The sequence below is a fragment of the Peromyscus californicus genome, unplaced genomic scaffold (genome assembly GCF_007827085.1).
Source record: "Peromyscus californicus insignis strain IS unplaced genomic scaffold, ASM782708v3 Scaffold_11__1_contigs__length_118956290, whole genome shotgun sequence".
Classification (NCBI taxonomy): Eukaryota; Metazoa; Chordata; class Mammalia; order Rodentia; family Cricetidae; genus Peromyscus; species Peromyscus californicus.
In genome coordinates this window covers 108,699,799-108,715,649 of record NW_026294402.1, presented here as the reverse complement: position 1 = coordinate 108,715,649, position 15,851 = coordinate 108,699,799, and the positions used below count along the sequence as shown (strand labels likewise).

Here is a 15,851-nt window from a genome sequence, read left to right as displayed (position 1 = left end):
CAATTCCCCGAGAACCACATGGTGAAAGCAACTTGGCACAAGTTGTCTTCGGACTTCCACATGTGCACTGTGGCATGCACACTGCCCCCCCCCCCACACACACACACAAGAGAATAAATAATTTTTAAAACTTGAATTAGGAAAAGAAATGAATTAGGGACTGGAGAGATGACTCAGCTTTTTGGGTTTTTTGTTCTGTTTTTGTTTTTTTCGTTTTCTGAGACAGGGTTTCTCTGTGTGGCCCTGGCTGTCCTGGAACTCACTGTGTAGACCAGGCTGGGCTCAAACTCAGATTCACCTGCCTCTGCCTCCGGAGGGCTAGGACTAAACGGATGTGCCACCACATCAGGTGATAGCTAAGGTATTAAGAGCCCTTGTTCGCTGGGCAGTGGTGGCTCGCACCTTTAATCCCAGCACAATGAAGGCAGAGGCAGGCAGATCTCTGAGCCAGCCTGGTCTACAGAGTGAGTTCCAGGACAGCCAGGGCTGCACAGCAAAACTCTGTCTTAAAAAGCCAAAAAAATAAAATAAGGGGGCTGGAGAGATGGCTCAGAGGTTAAGAGCACTAGCTGCTCTTCCAGAGGTCCTGAGTTCAATTCCCAGCACCCACATGATAGCTCAGAACCATCTATAATGAGATCTGGTGCCCTCTTCTGGCCTGCAGGCAAACATGCAGACAGAACACTGTATATATTATAAATAAATTAAATCTTTAAAAAAAAAAAAAGCGCACTTGTTCTTGCAGAGGACCCAGGTTTGCTTCCCAGCACCCACTTGCTGGCTCACAACCATTTACAACTCTAGTTCCGAAGCATCCGCCGATGCCTTCTTCTGACCTTCTCAGTGCCAGGCATGTATGTGGTGCACATTCACACATACAGGCAAAATACACAGAAAAATGAATAGATCTACATTTTTTTTGTAATTTTAAAAACAGGTATAGTCATACAGTCCTCTACTCCCAGCCATTGAAGAGGGAGGTAGAGGTCAGGGTTAGCAATTCAAGTTCAACCTTGGCTACATAGTTTGGGGTAGCAAAGGGAAAAAAGCCAAAGTCAGAGTTGGAGAAATGGGTGGAGGCTGGGAAATCTACATTTTTATGCCATACATGAGGAAGAATATCATTGAGCCGGGCGGTGGTGGCACACGCCTTTAATCCCAGCACTCGGGAGGCAGAGCCAGGCGGATCTCTGTGAGTTCGAGGCCGGCCAGGACTACAGATGGAGTTCCAGGAAAGGCACCGAAACTACACAGAGAAACTCTGTCTTCAAAAACCAAAAACCAAAAAAAAAAAAAAAAAAAAGAGTATCATTGAGTTTAATAGGTATCAAGATAATGCACTGTTGGGTGAGGTGGCATATTCCTGTACCCTGTACTCAGGATGAGGCAGGACATCCCCGTGTGTTCAGGCCTGTCATCCTCATTTGGCCACAGATAGCCAAGCTAGCTCCCATCACTCAGTGTGGGACCATCCTGGGCTACGGTATGAGAAAGTGTTTCTGAGAAAAGCACAGGCAGCTGGGAGATAGCCGAGGTGCCAAGGGGTCCCGTGAACATGAGCCCCGAGTCATGTCCAGCTTCTCATGGAGACTCACGGAGGACTTTGTTTTCATGGGTGTCTTTCTCTTGAGCAAAGGCGGCTTCAATGATCCATCCTAAGGAGGTGCCCCCTGAGGCCATCCTGCTGGCAGTCTACCTTGAACTGCAGAACGGTGAGTGATTCTTATTGGATGCTGCTGCCCTTCAAAACGCTCATGATTTTTGGTATATGCTGCTTCTCTTCAGATCCAAACTCAGGACCAGGCATGTTAGTTTGTGTCTCTAATTAAAGCATTTGAGAGGCAGAGGCAGAAGAGTCATGTGATCCATACTGGTGTGTCCCTAAAACAATTCTAAGTTTCACAGTCCTTGAGAACATGACCCATCCGGTTTTCTAAGTAGAGAGAATAACTTAGGGGCCAGCACAGTGACTCAGCAGATAAAGGACATTTGCTCCTAGTGACCTGAGCTTGAATCACAAAGTTATCCTCTCACCTCCATACATATGCCAACATGCATGCACACATGTGCTCACACACACAACAAGGGCCTAAACTGGAGCTTAGCAGGAGTGCTGGCCCAGGTTCTGTCCATAGCACTGCCCAGAGGAAGGCGGGGATAGAAAGAGTAGTTAGCACGGTGTTGATGTCATACAGATTCCTGCCAACAAATTAAAATATTCCCTTTAGTCTGAAGAATGCAGAGTTTTGCCAGGCAGTGGTAGCGCTCACACACACACACACACACACACACACACACACACACACACACACACGCCTTTAATCTCAGCACTTGGGAGGTAGAGGCAGTGGATCTCTGAGTTCGAGACCAGCCTGGTCTACAGAGTGAGTTCCAGGACAAGTGCTACACAGAGAAACCCTGTCTTGAAAAACAAACAAACAAACAAAAGAGAATGCAGAGTTTTAACTTTTGACCATCAACTAGTCCCTGAACATTCAGCCATTCTTGGGCAGCTGACTGACTCTTGAGAACGTAAGTCACGATGCTGCTTACTTGGAGTTGAACAATGCTGTATTTTTTTGTTTGGTTTGTTTGGTCATTTTTATTCTTTTGTTTTTTTTCAAGTCTCCCTATGTTGCCTTGGCTGATCTGGAACTCACTATGTAGACCAGGCTGGCCTCAAACTCCTAAATCTGCCTGCCTCTCTGCCTCTGACTACTGGTTAAAGATATATGCCACCACTCCTAGCCGACTTTTATAAGAATTATCAGAACAAATCCAAGCCAATCACTTGGGAATCAAACCCGGGCTCTCTGGAAGAGCAACCAGTGCTCTGAACCTCTGAGCCAGTTCTTTAGCTCCTGTTTTTATAACTGAAGAAACATTAAGTGCCTGGCACTCCACGGGTCTTGGCTGACTAAAAGCCAAGACTTGAATGAGTTTGTGGTCCAGAATCCCTTGAACCCCTTCTTTGTACAGCCCACCTGTATTATAACAGGTTGCTGGCCTGGGATGTAGTTGAGTAGTAAACATGTGCAGGGTCTGTGTTTAAACCCTAGCACAGGACAAAACAACATTGTTTCACCCAGATCACGGCGACCTCCAAAAGAACACCACAGAGACCAAATCCCATATGTAAAAGCCTTTATTTCAAGCTCTGAGCTTGGTCTCTCTTGTCTGTCCCACACAGTGGTGTGAGCCCTAAGCCCAGGCAGGGTAGGGTCTTTAGCAGAGGTTGGGGTGAGGAGATTTCTAGGGTTCAGGACCCTGGCTGATATTTGTTCAGGGGTATCTGTAAAAGGAAAGTAGGTATGTGCTAGGCTCAGGGATATCTATCTTGTCTAATCTTATCTAATGATTGGAATGTTTGGGATGTCAGGTTCTTCCCCTTAGATGCTGGCCCATCCCTGGGTGATGCTATAAGCCTATCACAGCAGCTATGTCTGGGCTCCTAAGCCTGTCATGGCAGCTGTGTGGTCAAGTTACTTTGGGCCCCCCACAAACATCACTCTGCCACACTACACATCACTTAGATGATGTGGCCTAAGCAGTGGCTTTTTGTCATGGTGCACAGCCAGGGCTGCAGAGCAGAGCTGTCTAGGCCTCCTTCACCTCCTTTTCAGGGTTCTGGTGGCTTGGTCTGTGCATTGGTAGTGTTCTGTGCTTGGTTTTCTTTAATGGACAGTGTTTTTTTAGGCAACACACAGCTGGCCCTGCAGATGATCAAGCGGAACCAGCTGCTCCCCGCAGTGAAGGCGCACTCTGACATGAGGAAGAAGCCCGTGTTCCAGCCTGTGCACCCCATCCAACCCATCCAAATGCCCTCATTCACCCCGGTGCAGAGGAAGTGAGAGCTTGCTTTGGGGAACTGTTACCTGAGGCCTGGAGCCTGGCCAGTGGCCTTTCAGTTGTCCTACAGGAAAGCCAATAAAGACGACAGATGGAAAGGTGCTGGTTCTGAAAACAGTTTGAGACTGTTTACCCCCACTGGGTTCTTTTGCCAGAGGCGTACGGCGTACTTAAAATTAAGGACTCAAACCCACCTTCAGTTTTTATTTGCCAGGCTTTTACTTGTGACCCATTCTGTGCTGTGTCTGTGTCTAGGCATTAAAAGATGTTCTTATCAGAGCAGTTTTGTAGTCTTTCTTACAGCTATTGGAATAATTTAGTAAGATTTAATGTCAGAGCTGTAAAAACCTAGCCAGGCCGTGGTGGCGCACGCCTTTAATCCCAGCACTCCGGGGGGCAGAGCCAGGCGGGTCTCTTTGAGGTCAAGGCCAGCTAACAGAAGACGGGTGATCGGTGACCGTGGGGAATGCCTGTAATCCAGCACTCAGGAGGCAGAAGCAGGCAGATCTCTGTGAGTTCAAGGCCAGCCTGGTCTACAAAGCAAGTTCCAGGACAGCCAGAGCTGTTACACAGAGAAACCCTGTCTCAAAAAACCAAAACCAAACATACACACACACACACACACACACACACACACACACACACACACACACACTAACAGAAAAGAACTTCAGCTGTAGCCAGACTAGAAACTGACCTTGTGGTGACAGAGATGAGGTAAATTCATGCTCACCTACAGGGTCTGTCTTAGTTACTGTAATATTGCTATGAAGAGATGCCATGACCAAGGCAACTTAAAAAAGAAAGCATTGCCGGGCAGTGGTGGCACACGCCTTTAATCCCAGCACTCGGGAGGCAGAGGCAGGTGGATCTCTGTGAGTTCGAGGCCAGCCTGGTCTACAGAGCGAGATCCAGGAAAAGGCACCAAAACTACACAGAGAAACCCTGTCTCAAAAAAACCAAAAAAAAAAAAAAAAGAAAGAAAGAAAGCGTTTACTTGAGATCTTGCTTAAGTTTCAGAGGTTCGTCCATTATCATCCTTGCAGGGAGCATGGGGGCACAGTTGGCACTGGAGATGAGAGCTACATCCCGGTCAATAGGCCAAGAGAGAAACTCTGGTCTTAGTGTTGGCTTTTGTAACCTCAAAGCCCACCCCCAGTGACTCGTTACTGAAAAATTACTGACAATGGGGCTGGAGAGATGGCTCAGTGGTTAAGAGCACTTGCTGGTCCTACAAGGATCCATAGTTCTGTTCCTCACACCCATGTGCTCACAACTGCCTGTAGCTCTCCAGTCTGAGGAGTATATGACACCATCTTCTGGCCTCTACAGGCACCTGCACAAATAAAGTGTACATAAATTCAGGGCTCACTCACATACACATAAATAGCTGGGCATGGTGTCACTTGCCTTTAAACTAGCACTCAGGAGGCAGAGTTAGGCAATCTCTGTGAGTTCCAGGACAGCCAGGACTGAGAAACCCTGTCTCTTTTTTTTTTTTGTCTGGAGCTGAGGACCAAACCCAGGGCCTTGCGCTTGCTAGGCAAGCGCTCTACCACTAAGCTAAATCCCCAACCCCCAAACCATGTCTCAAAAAAAAAAAAAAAACAAAAGGTATTGCTGGGCAGTGGTGGTGCATGCCTTTAATCCCAGCACTCAGGAGGCATAGCCAGGCAGATCTCTCTGAGTTTGAGGCCAGCCTGGTCTACAAAACAAAATCCAGGACAGGCACCAAAACTACACAGAGAAACCCTGTCTCAGAAAAATAAATAAATAAATGAATGAATAAAAAATAAAAAACGGTCATGGCCATAAGAATATACAGTAGGTGACAATTTATAGCCGTAAGTTTGATGAGTAACTGATGGAGGAACCTCACTAAGCAAGGCTTATGGGGCCACTGCCTGTGGATGCTGTTTTGCTTCTGTCGGTAATTTTTCTCATGTGCTACTAAATTTCTTCCCTAAAACAGCTATGGGTGTTTCCCCCACTGCCTGTGTGTTTATCTTGTGAATATATTCCATGTGCTAGGCACACATATATCTATGGGTGGTCAGGAAAATGATTTCTTTTTTTTGGTTTTTGGTTTTTGGTTTTTCAAGTAGTTTTGGAGCCTGTCCTGGATCTCACTCTGTAGACCAGCCTGGCCTCGAACTCGAAGAGACCCGCCTGGCTCTGCCTCCCGAGTGCTGGGATTAAAGGCGTGTGCCACCACTGCCCAGCAAACGATTTCTTCTTAAGCTGTATAGTTTTGATGAATAGAAATAATAGTAGGATATTTTTCATAGCTCTGGCTGACATAGGAAAATAACAGTATTCTCAGCTACAAAGAGCTCTTTACTCAGTTAGCTGACTTAAGACCTCAGAGCAAATTCAAAGTAGACTAGTTGCCCCTTCAAATGAATCACACAAGGACAGATTCACAGGTGTCTGGTTGTTGAACCAAGGTCAGGCATAGGGCAACTTTAGTGCCAGTTCTTAATGTGCAAAACTCTGGCTGATCACATTAAAGAGATAACTCCCTACACAAATTCTAACTCTCCATGAACTCCAAAACCTCAGTTTTATGATACATGATTCAAGGTTCAGGCAACTAACTGTTTATTGTCTAGGTCTTGGGATGCTCTTATGATCACTGTCCCTCAAGAAAGTGTGGAACACTCAAGTGTTATGTGCCTCCCACCTGTTCACCAGGGAGCTTGTCTGACAACCAAGTGTTGCCATGGTTATGGTCAGCATAACATTCCAAATCCAAGAAAAACTATATGATTTCCCATGTGTTATCAGAATGACTCTGCTTCTTATTGTTTACTCAAGAAATATAATGTGACCCTCAAAATGTAAGCTTTCTGTTGGGAATAGATAGAAATGTGTAAAGACAGAGGAGAGGAGACATTCAAGATAAAGTAAAAAAAGTTACCATCAGAACACATGTGTTCCTTCTTTACCCCTCAGATAGAAAAAGTTTAGTTCTCAATGACATTGTGGATTTTTTTGCATACCCTGGATGTGGTCTTGGAGCAGGCACTCTAAAGACCGAGTTAAAAAACACTTACCAAGTAAGAATTACAGTTACAATATCTAGTTCAAGTGTATTTGGCAAAATTAGAGAAAATATTATGTTATCTATTTTATTTTTGTGTCTCTATAAAGTTTTATGTAACACAAATTTCTAAACAGTCTTCTAATTAAAAAAAAAAAAAAAAAAGCCGGTACCAGATATTGGTATAAATGCTGAAAGATCAGAGAGACAAAGAGCAAAGTCATTGCCACATCTCACCTCTAGGACTCCTCAGCCTGAAAAGCCTCTAGTTCCTGTTTCCTCACACCTTATACTTGGCCCTCTTGCCGCCGCCCTCCCCCGCCCCGGGGGGGGGGGTGCTAAAAGATCAGAGAGACAAAGAACCAAGCCACAGCCACATATCACCTCACCAATTCCATGAATCCTCTGACTGAAATCCTCTGAGTCCTCACTCAAAAGGCTCCAGCCAAAAAAGCCTCTAGCTGTAAAGGATGCTTCTGTCAAAAAGCCTTTAGTTCCTGTCTCCTCATGCCTTATATGTGAGGCACAAATTCACAAAAAAGCCACAGGCTCAAGCTGGAGCTACATGTGGCCGGAATGTCCACCCTGCCTGGGCCAAGAGTCCCTACCCCACTGGCTAAGTTTCTGTTGCAGCCTCTCTGCAGCAAACTCCCCATGCCTAGGCTCCAAACATGCTAGAATTAGCTGCTTTTGCATGTTACCTTGAGCAAACAGCTGGCTCTCTAATTTCTTCCCTTTGGCTTTCTCTGGGCCCCCTCCCTGGGCTGCTGCCACACCGTCATCTGAATCAGCAGCAGCAGATTTGGTGAGTCAATTAAGATTTCTTAAAGGGCCGGGCGGTGGTGGCGCACGCCTTTAATCCCAGCACTCAGGAGGCAGAGCCAGGCGGATCTCTGTGAGTTCGAGGCCAGCCTGGTCTCCAAAGCGAGTTCCAGGAAAGGCGCAAAGCTACACAGAGAAACCCTGTCTCGAAAAACCAAAAAAAAAAAAAAAAAAAAAGATTTCTTAAAGGGAAAAAGTAGTTTAAAAAGTTTTTTCCCACATTAAAAAATGGGAAACAGTTTTACAATGGATGGCACTTGGTCTCTGACTACACATTAAACAGTCTGAAAATGGAATAATGAGAGGATAATTTATGTTGATGGAATAGATGTAGTGTCAATTATAAATACTATTTGTTTGATCATTTTTGTTTTATTATTAAAAAAGTTGGTTAATGAGTGCCAAGATAAAAGTTTTAGAGAAACTTGTTAAAACAGATCATAGAGATACTCAGACCCAGACAGAACAATTTAAAGGAGACCCAATCTTAGCATTGCATTATAAGGTTACAGAGAAACATTCTAAGACTTTCAACAGCCAACCTTAATCTATCCAGTAACCTTACAAGAACTACCCAGTGATAGATGTCCTCAAAGCTGTGTAAGAGCTGACTGGACTCCTGTGCAAATGTTAGATTTGACGAGATTCAAAGAAGCAATAGTCTCATATGGCATGCACTCATCTTTTGTGAAGCAAATGTTAAATTTGTGGTCAGCTTGTAATAGAATTATTCCTCAAGACTGGAGAGATTTGGTTAGAGCAGTTTTAGAGGCTGGTCCCCAATTACAATGGAGGACCTGGTGGAAGGATGAGGCTAAGACCATTGAACAATGGAGTAGAACCAGAGTTATGGAAATCTCCCAAGATGAACTTCTTGGAGAAGGCGATTATGTTGATATACAAAGACAATCTTTATAGGATGACCACACCCTGGCTTTATGCTGCATGGCAGCCTTGAATGATTGGGACAGAATTGAAGAAGTAGGAAAGAAAGTTGAGTCAATTAATAAAGTTATACAGGGCCCAAAAGAAACCTTCACTGATTTCTTACAAAGATTGACTTCAGCAGTAAATAGAATGATACCAAATTCAGAAGCTAGACAAATAATAATTGAATCTCTGGCTTTTGAAAATGCTAATAATGCACAATGCAAAAGGGTAATTAGGCTGTTAAAGGCAAGGACAGCACCCTTGGAATGGATCCAAGATACAATTAATATTGAATCTCATGACCATGATGATGCTTGGATAGGAGAAGTGATTTCCAGAGGTTTGAAGAAAAACAGTAATGTCAAATGTCTCAATTGTGGTAAACAATGTCACCTAAAAAGGGGGACTGTAAACAGGACATTTCTAGAAATAATGTTTTTTTCAAGGAATAATCCCAACAGAATGCCCTTCCCTTCTGAATTATGCAGAAGGTGTGACAAAGGCAGACATTGGACTAAGGAATGTAGATCAACAAGGGACAGACAAGGTAATACTTTGCCTTTGACATCAGGAAACTTTCTCAGAGGCCTCTCGAAGGCCCCCATGTCAAATTCTGTTTAGTCCTTTCCTCTAATCATGGAAGAAACTCTTTCCCAGAGCAATTAAAGAACCTAATGCCTATTGTAAAGAAATCATACTGCTTTGGATGAAAGAAAAGCTATAGAAGAGAGAACAAAAAATTCAGGAGAAACCATAAATCAAAAATGATAAAGATTAGATTTGGAAACTCTCCAAAGTTAGGGTTGGGGAAGGGTTTTGATTTTGTCTTTCAGGAAAATGAAGGCATCCAGGGAAGGAATCTAAAGAGCACTGAACAAATGAGACATCTGAAGAGAAAAGACAAATCATCCAGAAAAAATGTCCCACAAAAAAAGATTTTCTACAGTGACCCATGACCACGCCTAACAGCAACTTTGAAGTCTCCAAAAAGATGATGGGGGGCTGGTGAGATGGATCAATGGTTAAGAGCACTGGCTGTTCTTCCAGAGGACCCAGGTTCAATTCCCAGCACCCACATGGCAGCTCACATCTGTCTATAACTACAGTTTCAGGGGATCTGACACCCTCACACAGAGAAACATGGGCAAAACAACAATGAACACAAAATAAAAATAAATTTAAAAAAATAAAGCCGGGCGGTGGTGGCGCACGCCTTTAATCCCAGCACTCGGGAGGCAGAGGCAGGTGGATCTCTGTGAGTTCGAGGCCAGCCTGGGCTACAGAGTGAGTTCCAGGAAAGGCGCAAAGCTACACAGAGAAACCTTGTCTCGAAAAACCAAATAAATAAATAAATAAATAAATAAATAATTTTTTTAAAAAAAGATGGTGGGACACCAAAACGTCGATTCCATCAGGACAATGATAATACCACTAAGCTGGCAAACATCACCCAAAGATCAGTTTTGGACTACAGACTCTCAGGACAATATCGAGATGGCTAGCTGAGATGATTCAGCTTCACAGACTACTCCAATCATGACTTGACCATAATCCTAAATTTTCTTTGTGTCCCCATAAGACTACCAGTGCTCCCAATCAGCAGGAAGTAGCCTAGAAAACTACACCCACATTCTCGAAAAATGGATTATGGATGTCTGTCTTTGCTTAGGGGTTGGTTAAAAATTGTTATTGATCATAGTCAATCTCTTTCTAAAACAAGAAGGGGGGATATGATATAGAAATATATAGAAGTGCTTGCTTCGGCAGCACATATACTAAAATTGGAACGATACAGAGAAGATTAGCATGGCCCCTGCGCAAGGATGACACGCAAATTCGTGAAGCGTTCCATATTTTTAAAAAAAAAAAAAAAAAAAAAAGAAATATATAGAAATGCTAGGGCAAGCCGGGCGGTGGTGGCGCACGCCTTTGATCCCAGCACTCGGGAGGCAGAATCTCTGTGAGTTCAAGGCCAGCCTGGGCTACCAAGTGAGTTCCAGGAAAGACACAAAGCTACACAGAGAAACCCTGTCTCGAAAAACCAAAAAAAAAAAAAAAAAAATGCTAGGACAAGCCAGGGTGGTGGTGGTGGCACACACCTTTAATCTCAGCACTTGGGAGGCAGAGGCAGACAGATCTTTGTGAGTTCGAGGCCAGCCTGGTCTACAGAGCGAGATCCAGGAAAGGTGCAAAGCTACACAGAGAAACCCTGTCTCAAAAAACCAAAAAAAAAAAAAAAAAAAAAAAAAAAGAAAGAAAAAAAGAAACGCTAGGACAAATGGGTAGATTTTTTTTTTTTAAGATTTATTTATTATGTATACAGCATGTATGACTGCAGGCCAGAAGAGGGCACCAGATCTCATTACAGGTTGTTGTGAGCCACCATGTGGTTGCTGGGAATTGAACTCAGGACCTCTGGAAGAGCAGCCAGTGCTCTTAACCTCTGAGCCATCTCTCCAGCCCCCAAGGGTAGATTATTGAATCTACTCTGAGAAAAAAAGAGATATAGAAATAATAGGATAATAACATAGATTATTGAATCTACTTTGAAAGGAAAAAGGGGAGAATATGGTTAGGATAAGATAAAAAGGTAGATTATTGAATCTAATTTTCAAAAGCAACTACTAGTTTTAAATATTTTATAATGGATTGGATTTTTGTATATTGTGTACAAATTTTGTATATTGACACAAATTTGAGGTTATTTCTGTTAGAACATACTGTACATACATTTCTAATCTTGTTTAAGATATTGTACCTATACAACTCTTTTAACAATGTAATGCAATTTTCTGCTCCTTCAAAGTTATTATTACCAACTATTTAGGATAAAAAAGAAATGCAGTTTTGTTGATAGTCACCTATTATAATGGAACTTGTCAGGTTAGGTATGTTTTCAAGATCAAACATATATTTTAGATAGACAGGTTGTCTTCAAAACTTCAGAGATCTACAGAATATGGCATTTAAGATGTTTTAATAACATAGATTTTTTTTTATGACTATAAGACATATCTGGTCCTGGCATCACCAGTCTACTTTAGAGAAGATGATAGGCATAGAAGAAACTCCATATGGAGTTTACTTTCTTTGTGCTAAAAGTCACCCACTGGGGAAGAAAGTGCGCTTGCTTCAATAGCTGACAGTATGCTGTCCAAATGAACAGGCAGGACACAAAAGAAAGGACTGCTGATCCTTGCCAACACAAAGTAGTAAGGCCCTTTAGAAAATCCTGCTTCACAGATGAGTCTGTCAGATGTGCTAGGCCTGTTGGCTGAAGATGGATGCCCCAGCATTGCAGAGGAACCGTGGGTGACTGTCCAGGCAGCCAGCTGTTTCTGTCATTTCTTACATTTTTTAGAAGTTTCTTGTTTGCACTTCCTGCTTACTTAGGTAATATTATTTCCTTCTCAGGTCTCGGAGGGAGTTGAAGACTAAATAGTTATAGATATAGTTTTCCTTGTTAACAAATTCAGAAAAGAAACTCACTAAAGAGGTGTAAAGTGTATAAGTCTGAAAGACATCAGAAGATAGTATTTGGTTGGTAATACAAGTTAGAATAGAATGTGAATTAGGTACAACACTTTGGACTCACCTAAATAGGATAAATAATGGAGTATTTTCTCTGAATCTGTCAAATGTAAATGGACTGGACATTGTTAATATAATTATTGACTGTATATGTTGTATATACTTATAGTATATAGTTTTTTATATTAGTTATAACCTTTTATTATTTTAGACAAAAAAGGGGAAATGTCATAATATATTGTGTGCCTTAATAAAAATTTGCCTGAAGATCAGAGGACAGGACAAACACAGAGGCAGCAGTGGTGGCACACACCTTTAATCCTAGCACTCAGGAATCAGAAATCCATCTGGATCTCTGAGTTCGAAGCCAGCCTGGACTACATGAGATTGACTCAGTCTAGGAGAGAAACAGAGCCAGGCAGTGGTGGCACACACCTTTAATCCCAGTACTGGGAAACACACATTTCTTTAATCCCAGGAAGTGATAGCTGGGCAGAGAAAAGTATATAAGTCATGAGGAGACAGGAACTAAAGGTTTTTTGGCAGAAGTGCCCCTTTCAGATAGAGGCTTTTCCAGCCAGAGCCTTTCAGGTGAGGACTCAGAGGATTTCAATCAGAAGATTTGTGGAACTGGTAAGGTGAGACGTGGCAGTGGCTTGTTCCTTTGTCTCTCTGATCTTTTAGCATTTACCCCAACATCTGGTACCAGGTTTTTTATTGAAACACCCTTTTGGAATTTATGTTACAGTTTTACACCTAATTTACCTTTTATTATAACTAAGGAAAACTTTAACTATGACTATCTAGTCTTCAACTTCATTAAAGACCCCAGAAGGGTAAAATGTTACTGAATGACGGGGACATCTGGCTGCCTAGACAGTCACCCTCGGTTCTTCTGTAATGTTGGGGCATTTGACTTTGGCCAAAGGACTAGAATATCCACAGACTTTTCTGAGAAGCAGGGAGTTTTGAAGGACTGTTCAGTGTACCTGAAGTTTTCCTGGTCCTGCCTGGCCCACGGTCAGGACAAATCTCTCTCACCCGCCAGTCCCTCAGCCGCTGGAACCCAACCAAACACACAGAGACTTACATTACTTATAAACTGTATGGCCGTGGCAGGCTTCTTGTTATCTAGTTCTTAGATCTTAAATTAATCCATTTCTATAAATCTATACCTTGCCATGTGACTCGTGGCTTACCAGTATCTTACATCATGTTTCTCATGGTGGTGGCTGGCAGTGTCTGTCTCCTTCTGCCTCAGCCTTCCACTTCCCAGAATTCTCCTCTCTCCTTGTCCCGCCTATACTTCCTGCCTGGCTACTGACCAATCAGCACTTTATTTATCAATCAATCATCCACAGCAGTTCAGCCTTGTCTTGGCAGAGTTTGGCAGTCACTGTCTTTTGAGTCCTGCTTGTCCAGTTGTATGGTATACTGTCAGCAACTGAGGTAAGGGCAGTTTCTTTGACCACATGGCTAGATTTTTCCATAAAGAAAACAAATTCCAGGAGCTGGAGAGATGGCTCAGAGGTTAAGAGCACTGGCTGCTCTTCCAGAGGTTCTGAGTTTGATTCCCAGCAACCACATGGTGACTCACAACCATCTGTAATGAGATCTAGTGTCCTCTTCTGGCCTGCAGGCATACATGCAGGCAGAACACTGTATACATAATTAAAAAAAAAAAAAAAAGAAAGAAAACAAATTCCATCAAATTCCATATGGAGTTTCTTCAATGCCCATCAGTTTCTCTGAAGTAGATTGGTGCTGCCAGGGTCAGATGTGTCTCACTGTCATCCTACAGAGGCTAGGGGCAAATATGGGGTGTCTGCATCTTTCTCTGAGCAGGTCTTCAGGCACCAAACAGTTCAGGTGGGGCACACAGTAGAACTAGACTGCTTTAGGGGTTGTGGAGTGAGATTTGGCTGTGTGTGTGTGTGAGAGAGAGAGAGAGGTCTCTACAGAGGCCAAAAGAGGGCCTCTGGAGATGGGCGGTGGTGGTTCAGGCCTTTAATCCCAGCACTTGGGAGGCAGAGCCAGGTGGATCTCTGTGAGTTCAAGGCCAGCCTGGTCTACAAAGCAAGATCCAGGACAGGCACCAAAACACCAGAGAAACCCTGTCTCAGAAAAAAAAAAAAAAAAAAAAAAAGCCTCTGGAACTCCAGTTATTGAAGACTGTGAACTGAGAATTGAGAACTCTGCTTGTCCTTGTATTGTGTGAGTGTTTGCTAGAGCTTGTTTAACTGGAGTACGGGTGGTTGTGAGCAACCATGTAAGTGCTAGGAACTGAACCCAGGTCCTCTACAATAGCAATGTTTGTTTGAGACAGGGTCTTATTAAATTGTAGATCAGGCTGGCCTCAGACTCATTCTGTACTCCAAGCTGGCCTTGAACTCTCAGAGATCTACCTGCTTCTGCCTCCTGAGTGCTGTGATAAAAGGCGAATGCAACCACCATCCTCCTGAATGTTCTTTCTCAATCCAGACTCTTCTCCAACCCACAACCTCAGCAAAGGGCTTTAGAATCAGTCCTAGGCTTGGATCCTCTGTGTTCTGGGCTAAGCTATGACAGTTACCCTGGAAGAGCTCCCTGACATTAGGGCTAAAACTTAAGCATCTGGAGAGCAAGGCTCCTGACCCCACAGGCAGAAGTTTTAGCTATGGCATTTAACATGTACCATGGGAGAGATGAGAAAGCCCGTGAACAGAACTGCCAAATGCTGGCACACGCTGTCCAAGTGGCTGCATAAGGACTTCCAGGTCTCTGTTTTAGAAGGCTACACGGCCTAGTGCATGCCCTGCCGGGCTATCAATTGAGCCTTGTTCAAAGTGCCATCTAGAGAGATAACTGGTCAGCTGACTACCCTTGGGCACCCAGTGGCATGGGGACATCAAACTAAGACCTCCAACAGACCTCTTAGGCTTGGTCACGGGCTCACAGGGAACCCAGGATGCAGCATGGGGGCAATCCATTTCCTTCCTGTTGGACACCAAGCCATTTGATCAGTTCTGAGGGAGTTTTGGGGTCCCACCTCTCCTTATTTCCCTGTTGTTGGGGTAGGGGGACAGCCTTACCCACCTCACCAGACTTAACTGTACTTTCAGGGTTACTTAATGGGAAAAGATTTTCCAGCTAAGGTAGGAGCTTTCATTTCATTTCCTCTGTAAGCCTACCTGCACATGTGCATGGGAATCCTTAAAAAGCCGGACACAGACTCCTCTTCCTCTCTGTTCTCTCCTCCCCCACTATCTCTATCTCCTTCTCTCTGTGCTCTCTGCACTTCCTTCTTCCCCAGGCCTGGTTCTTTTGTGTCCCACCCCCTACCTCCCCAATAAAGCTCTGATACTGGGTTTTGTTGTGGCCCATGTCTCATGAACAGCGCTGCTTATCATTTTTTAAAAACAGCCATGTGCATACAGGTGGCCAAGGAGGCCAGAAGACAACATTGAATACCTTGGAGCTAGAGTTACAGGCAGTTCTGAACCACTGGACCTGAGTGCTGGGAACTAACTCTGCTTATCTGGAAGAGCAGCAACAAGCTTTATTTACTTAGTTATGTTGTGATGGCTGTCTTAGTCACTGTTCTATGGCTGTGAAGAGACACCATGATCACAGAAACTCTTATAAAGGGAAGTATTTAGTTGGGGCTGCCTTCATTTCAGAGATTTAATCCCTTATC

At 43.7% G+C, this 15,851-nt stretch overlaps 1 protein-coding gene and 1 non-coding gene across 11 annotated transcripts in view; both read left to right on the top strand.

Moving 5' to 3' along the window:
- Positions 1–4,128, top strand: part of Cnot10 (CCR4-NOT transcription complex subunit 10) — a 63,139-nt gene extending 59,011 nt beyond the window's left edge. For all 10 annotated transcript variants that reach the window (XM_052723280.1, XM_052723271.1, XM_052723260.1 and 7 more), the window contains 2 exons: positions 1,637–1,712; positions 3,697–4,128. In XM_052723280.1, the coding sequence (XP_052579240.1) occupies positions 1,637–1,712; positions 3,697–3,851 (231 nt within the window). In that variant the 3' untranslated portion in view covers positions 3,852–4,128. The remainder of the gene's footprint in view (positions 1–1,636; positions 1,713–3,696) is intronic.
- A 6,267-nt stretch (positions 4,129–10,395) lies between these two features.
- Positions 10,396–10,502, top strand: LOC128106084 (U6 spliceosomal RNA). The gene has a single exon (XR_008216594.1). It is a non-coding gene; the product is annotated as a U6 spliceosomal RNA (small nuclear RNA).
- The last annotated feature ends 5,349 nt before the right edge of the window (positions 10,503–15,851 follow it).